The sequence below is a fragment of the Coregonus lavaretus genome, assembly GCF_964263955.1.
Source record: "Coregonus lavaretus genome assembly, chromosome: 38".
Classification (NCBI taxonomy): Eukaryota; Metazoa; Chordata; class Actinopteri; order Salmoniformes; family Salmonidae; genus Coregonus; species Coregonus lavaretus.
In genome coordinates this window covers 4,520,550-4,527,914 of record NC_140025.1, presented here as the reverse complement: position 1 = coordinate 4,527,914, position 7,365 = coordinate 4,520,550, and the positions used below count along the sequence as shown (strand labels likewise).

Sequence of the window (7,365 nt, the reverse complement as noted above, 5' to 3'; positions counted from 1 at the left end):
TATCCAAAGCGACTTACAGTCCTGCGTGCATACATTTTACATATGGGTGGACACAGCTGGAATCGAACCCACGACCCTTGGCGTTGTAAACTAAATGTCTATCCTTGAGCTCTATACAGTGAAAGGCCATTGGGGACACTTCCAACCACTTGGCCTTTTCATTGACGTTACGACGGACATTTGAATCTTAAGTCTTTGTAAAATAACACATCATGCATTTACATGTTATTGTAGTATTTCAATGTTCGGCTGCTGATATAAGACACTGCTCTACAAACATATTTCCTGCCTCGTGCATTTGCTCTCCTTTGCTTTTAGCCAGTTGCACATATTTCTTTGCTGTTTATCTAAGATCGAGAGTCATTTGCTTTGTTCAACCATTAGTTTGTCATTGTACGTTATCATGTTTCCCTACCTTTCCCATTCTCATATCTGACTCCAAATGTGTTTGGTTAAGCATTACGACTTCCTATCGACCACCTGTTTCTATACAGCCTTACAGACCTGCTACACTACATTTACATTTTAGTCATTTAGCAGACGCTCTTATCCAGAGCGACTTACGGTTAGTGAGTGCATACTTTTTTTCATACTGGTCCCCCGTGGGAAACGAACCCACAACCCTGGCGTTGCAAACGTCATGCTCTACCAACTGAGCTACATGGGACTGCTAGAAGCGTAACTTTTGCAGAGCGTGAAACGCCCCCATTAATTTAAATGAATACTGGCATAAGCAGCAGGGCTCCATTAGAGGCTCTCACTGCTCAGCGTAAACGTATTCTCTGGTTCTATTTTCCAGACTCCCCTGTTAGAGTTTACCCTACTTTCAAGCTAAACGGTGTCATTGCATTTGACTGGTTAATCTATGACTTTTTTCGATTTAGGGCAGTCAAGTTCAAACGTTAATCCATTTTAATCATTTGCTCTCGATTACCCACAATCCCTATCTGTGCGTCCGCAGGAAGCGTGGCTGCTTTACATCCAATCTAATCTCTAGAGAGAAGACACTAACTGAAATGCAATCTAAACATGAATGTGAATTACAGCTGACGTAATGTCCTGGCACACATAGGCATCAGACCTGGGTTCAAATACTATTTGAAATAATTTCAGATACTTTGGGCATTTGCTTTAGCCTGCCAGAAGGGGCAGGTTTTGTATTTGAAATGATTTCAAATAGTATTTCAACCCAGGTTTGAGTGACATCAAAACTACTGAATGTAGTATCATTAGGGAGGAAATAACAAGAACAGGAACCGTCTGTGGTGGTGGCATAACCAGAGTAACCCTGCATGACGTCCTGTCCTGTCGTTGATCAAGCCCCTTCCTTCAACGTTTAGATGTAAAACAGCAAAAATGGGCTGACCAACCCGGCAAAACTGGTTGAAATGTCATCATAATGACGTCATTTCAACCAGTTTCTGGTTGTAATGATGTAATCTCAACCAGTTTTGCCAGTGTTGGGGTAAGAGTTGAATTGACCAATGAGTAGTCAATTGGGTTTTAGATGAACAATTTTTGTGTGGGTTTGGAATGCTATCTGGATATTACCAGTATATTGACTGTAACGTTTGGATATGAGAGATCGACAGATGTAGCATATCATTTTGATGTCAGTAGCATACTGACTGCCAAGTGTAGTCAAGACATTGAAGTCTCAGACAGGGTGGAACAGACAAGCCAGAGACAGAGGGCCTTAGGACCAGGGGGGATGTGGTTAGATAATATAATAATAATATAAATAATAATGGTTAGAAGACAGTCTGTGAGGCAAGTAAACATGGAATATTTCAGCCCTAAAAGAGATGAATTGTATTCAGTACCCAAAGCTATTTACACAGACTCAAGTGTAAGTTGCTATTGAATCAAAAGAGAAATTGTCTCTTTTTAAGTGGCTCTTAGAATACGTAACATAACGCAATACACACACACACACACACACACACACACACACACACACACACACACACACCTGCCAATACATGACATACTATACAGCGGTCATGACAGAAGGTCCCTAACCCTTGGTGGTCACTATGCGACCTTTGACCCGGGCGCTTCACTGATGAGGAAGTTGTGTCCTTACTCTGTGGCAGGGCTGAGTGGAGGCACAGAGCCTGCTCTTTGTAAAGGAGTAGTATGCGTGAAGTGAAGTGTTTATCTTCTCCCTTAGCCTCCATTGGCCAGGTCGCGCTGGTTCCCAGCTCTGTTTGGAGAAGCCTATGAAAACATGGAGAAGGGGGAGGGAGGGGGACAGCAAACATATCAACTCAGGGATGATCAGTGGAGAGAGGCTCTCCCTCTCCTTCTCTCCAACACTTCCGGTTGCTATCAGGTTAGTAGAGCGAGCAGGCGGGCAGCACAATAATAACAGAGAGAGAGAAGCGGGAAGGAAAAAGAGAGAGAGAGGGCAGGAAGCCAGGAAAGAGGAGGGAGAGATAGAAAGGGTGAGGTAGAGAGAGCGAGAAAGAGAGAGAGAGAGGGAGCGTGGCGGTACCGCCTTCTCAGCTTCAAAGACGCAAAATATAACATGGACTCTGAGCTCTTTAATCACTAATGTGATTGCTCTACTAACTTACTACAGCCTCACTACTGATGTACTCACCAGCCAACTCGGAGGACCAAGGATAGTGTCTCTCCTGTACAAAATAGTGATCTTTGGCTTCTCCCCTCTTCTCCCTCCCTCTCCCCACCCCTCCCCTCCCACAGTGGCTCCCAGGGCTGTGGCGGCGGGCTGCAGCGGGAGAGGAGGACCATGAACATACACCTGGAGAGGAGGGAGCAGCTAAAGAGACTGTCGCTGGACAGCAGCCTGGTGGTAAGTCAAAGGTGCAAGCTCCTGTCTGTGTCTCTGTCTCTCTCTGTGTGTCTCTCTCTCTGTGTCTGTCTCTCTCTGTGTGTCTCTGTCTCTCTCTGTGTCTCTGTCTCTCTGTGTGTCTCTCTCTCTCTCTGTGTCTCTGTCTCTCTCTGTGTGTCTCTCTCTCTCTGTGTGTCTGTCTCTCTCTGTGTCTCTGTCTCTCTGTGTCTCTCTCTCTCTCTGTGTCTGTCTCTCTCGCTGTGTCTCTGTCTCTCTCTGTGTGTCTCTCTCTCTGTGTCTGTCTCTCTCTGTGTCTCTGTCTCTCTGTGTGTCTCTCTCTCTCTCTGTGTCTCTGTCTCTCTCTGTGTGTCTCTCTCTCTCTGTGTGTCTGTCTCTCTCTGTGTCTCTGTCTCTCTGTGTCTCTCTCTCTCTGTGTCTGTCTCTTTCGCTGTGTCTGTCTCTCTCTGTGTGTCTCTGTCTCTCTCTGTGTGTCTCTGTCTCTCTGTGTGTGTGTCTCTCTCTCTGTGTCTCTCTCTCTGTGTCTCTCTCACTGTGTCTCCGTCTCTCTCTGTCTCTCTCTGTGTCTCTGTCTATCTCTTTGTCTCTCTCTGTCTCCGTCTCTCTCTGTGTCCCCGTCTCTCTCTGTGTCTCTCTCTCTGTGTCTCTCTGTGTCTCTCTGTGTCTCTGTCTCTCTCTGTGTCTCTGTCTCTCTCTGTGTCTCTTTCTCTCTCTTTGTCTCTCTCAGTGTCTCCGTCTCTCTCTGTCTCTCTCTGTGTCGCCATCTCTCTCAGTGTCTCCGTCTCTCTCTGTGTCTCCGTCTTTCTCTGTCTCTCTCAGTGTCTCTGTCTTTCTCTCTGTGTCTCCGTCTCTCTCTGTCTCTCTCTCTCAGTGTCTCCGTCTCTCTCTGTCTCTCTCTGTGTCTCCGTCTCTCTCTGTCTCTCTCAGTGTCTCTGTCTTTCTATCTGTGTCTCTGTCTCTCTCTGTCTCTCTCTGTGTCTCCGTCTCTCTCTGTGTCTCTCTGTCTCTCTCAGTGTCTCCGTCTCTCTCTGTGTCTCCATCGCTCTCTGTCTCTCTGTGTCTCTCTCTCGCTCTGTGTCTGTCTCTCTCTCTGTGTCTGTCTCTCTCTGTGTGTCTCTGTCTCTCTGTGTTTCTCTGTCTCTCTCTGTGTCTCTCTCTCTGTGTCTCTCTGTGTCTCTCTCTGTGTCTCCATCTCTCTCTGTCTCTCTCTGTGTCTCTATGTGTCTCTGTCTCTCTCTGTGTCTCTGTCTCTCTCTGTGTCTCTGTCTCTCTCTCTCTGTCTCTCTCTCTCTCTTTGTCTCTCTCTGTCTCCGTCTCTCTCTGTGTCACCGTCTCTCTCAGTGTCTCCGTCTCTCTCTGTCTCTCTCTGTGTCAATGTCTCTCTCTGTGTCTCCGTCTCTCTCTGTGTCTCCATCTCTCTCTGTCTCTCTTGGTCTCTCTCTGTGTATCTGTCTCTTTTCCTCTCCTTCACTACAACTCACACAGGTTAGAGAAAAGTACAAACCAGACCTGGGTTCAAATATTGGTTGTTTTCAATTTCAAATACTTTGAGTGCCAGATGGGCAGGATTTGCAGTTGCACTTTTGGGACTACTCCATTGGTTCCATTGAGGTTAACTCAATCAAGTGCAGCTAAAGTATTTAAAACAAAACAGCTACTATTTGGCTTTGAACCCAGGTCTGATACACTAAACATACCCTGTCAGACGGTTTGAGGAAAAGCAGCCTCCTCTGGCTGTGTTTGTGTCGACGTGATTGACAGGCTTATCTATCCCCCGCTGTCTAGAGCGACACACAAGACTGGAGAGTGGAAACTTGTTTTTGTCAGGGTTAACTCAAGGTGAACCCAGTAATAAGTGCTCCTTTGGAATGTCAAGTACAAGCACGTCTGTCTGTGGTGGTAGGTCTCGATTATGGCCTTCCGTGCGTATTTTTGTTTTCACATTGTCCTTTCCAGCATGGTTCCAGCAACTATGGTGGATGTGTAACCAGGCCAGCACAGTACAACCTGGCTTAGCTTGGCTTGGTTTAGCCCTAGTGTAGTGTGTCCACCCACTCTGCCCAGAGTGGGTGAAAACGCGCTATGGTGATGAAATTTGCGGGTGGGGTCTTTCTTTAACATGCTGTATCATCAACATTATATCCAAAATGTCGGATTTCATAACCTAATACAGTGCTATGAAAAAGTATTTGCCCCCTTTCAAATTTTCTCTACTTTTGCATATTTGTGATACTGAATGTTAGCAGATCTTCAACCAAAACCTAATATTAGATAAAGGGAACATAAGTGAACAAATAACACAACAATTACATATTTATTTCATAAACAAAGTTATGCAACACCCAATTCCCCTGTGTGAAAAAGTAATTGCCCCCTTACACTCAATAACTGGTTGTGCCACCTTTAGCTGCAATGACTCCAACTAAATGCTTCCTGTAGTTGTTGATCAGTCTCTCATGACGCTGTGGAGGAATTTTGGCCCACTCTTCCATGCAGAACTGCTTTAACTCAGTGACGTGTGGGTTTTCAAGCATGAACTGCTCGTTTAAAGTCCTGCCACAACATCTCAATTGGGATTAGGTCTGGACTTTGACTAGGCCATTCCAAAACTTCCAATTTGTTGCTTTTTAGCAATTTTCATGTAGACTTTTCATGACCCAGTGCGCTTCAGCTTCAGCTCACAGACGGATGGTCTGACATTCTCCTGTAGAATTCTCTGATACAGAGCAGAATTCATGGTTCCTTCTATTAAGGCAAGTCGTCCAGGTCCTGAGGCAGCAAAGCATCCCCAAACCATCACACCACCACCAACATGCTTGACCTTTGCATTATTTATTGGACACCCAACCTAGAGGGAATCAGGTTTATGTGTATCAGAAATATGTGACGCAGAAATGATTGGTTTAAGTCATTTTCATAAGAGAATCAAATCAAAAAGTCTCTAATTCACGTCTAAGATGTTGATTAAATGGTGGTAATTAAATTATACTGAAAAGTGTTTCACTTCCATTCACCATGATATGATCATATCCTCATAGCGCTTCAGAGGGACATCATGTGCCTGATTATTGCACCTCGTTTATGACACCCTATGTAATAACAGGCGGTGCAATTACCGTTTGAAGATTTGTGATATGGCTTTTATTGCTTTAATTGGACACGTGTTGGCCTGGTTCACTGTCCAGGCTGATACTGGGCCATATTAATCACACGCCATTACATTCAACAATATTTGTTATAACATGAATGCATTGTCTCTCTCCCTCAAGGGACAGCTTGAACTAGATGTGGCTGTTTCATAGTGTACACACGGAAAATGATTCATATTGTGACTACTAGACTTGTAGACTTATAGGCACAATCACGTCAGCAACAATACATCTACCATACTAGTTCTTAGACATTTCCATAACGCTTACATACGTCCATGGGTGCAACTTTCACTGGGGACGGGGGGGTGGGGGGACGGACGGACGGACGACATGCCCCCCCCCCCCCCCCACATTCTGAAATTGCATTCCCCCCTGCCAGTTTTATCATTGGAATGTGATACAAAACAAGGCAACGTTGTGCTTTAGGACCATGGGGACACCTCAGAGCGGTCTGGTAGGCTGTTTGGAGTGTTTATCCAACAAAAAAATAAAAAATTCCCCCCTCACTTCTAAAACCAAGGTTGCGCCCCTGCATATGTAGTCTACAGAGCATTGTGAGCTATTATGTGTGTACACCTTAAAATTCACGCTGCATTATTACTGCATTATAACTCATTGTGAGGGTTTGTAATGCATTATAGATATTGATGACATAGAAAGTGTTACCGACAGTTCTATTACCAGCTGGAGTACACTACCGTTCAAAAGTTTGGGGTCACTTAGAAATGTCCTTGTTTTTGAAAGAAAAGCAATTTTTTTGTCCATTAAAATAACATCAAATTGTTAAGAAATACAGTGTAGAGATTGTTAATGTTGTAAATGGCTATTGTAGCTGGAAATGGCTGATTTTAATGGAATATCTACATAGGCGTACAGAGGACCATTATCAGCAACCATCAGTCCTGTGTTCCAATGGCACGTTGTGTTTGCTAATCCAAGTTAATCATTTTAAAAGGCTAATTGACCATTAGAAAACCCTTTTGCAATTATGTTAGCACAGCTGAAAACTGTTGTGCTGATTAAAGAAGCAATAAAACTGGCCTTCTTGAGACTAGTTGAGTATCTGGAGCATCAGCAATTGTGGGTTCGATTACAGGATCAAAATGGCCAGGGTAAAAGGGATCTTGAAGAAGGAAGGCTTTCACTCCATTTTGCAAGGCCATGCCATACCCTGTGGACGGCACTTGATTGGAGCCAATTTCCTCCTACAACAGGACAATGACCCAAAGCACAGCTCCAAACTATGCAATAACTATTTAGGGAAGAAGCATTCAGCTGGTATTCTGTCTATAATGGAGTGGCCAGCACAGTCACCGGATCTCAACCCTATTAAGCTGTTGTGGGAGCGGCTTGACCGTATGGTACGTAAGAAGTGCCCATCAAGCCAATCCAACTTGT

The 7,365-nt window shown here is 44.6% G+C and overlaps 1 protein-coding gene across 2 annotated transcripts in view; it reads left to right on the top strand.

The window, feature by feature from the left end:
* The window catches only part of LOC311112342 (nck-associated protein 5-like), a 162,404-nt gene that overhangs the window by 5,910 nt on the left and 149,129 nt on the right, over positions 1 to 7,365 (top strand). The window contains exons 1-2 of one of the 2 annotated variants that reach the window (XM_084155407.1): positions 2,284 to 2,335; positions 2,710 to 2,818. In XM_084155407.1, the coding sequence (XP_084011533.1) occupies positions 2,756 to 2,818 (63 nt within the window). In that variant the 5' untranslated portion in view covers positions 2,284 to 2,335; positions 2,710 to 2,755. Of the gene's footprint in view, positions 1 to 2,283; positions 2,336 to 2,709; positions 2,819 to 7,365 lie in introns of those variants that run through there. The other variant, XM_084155406.1, reaches the window with a different exon arrangement.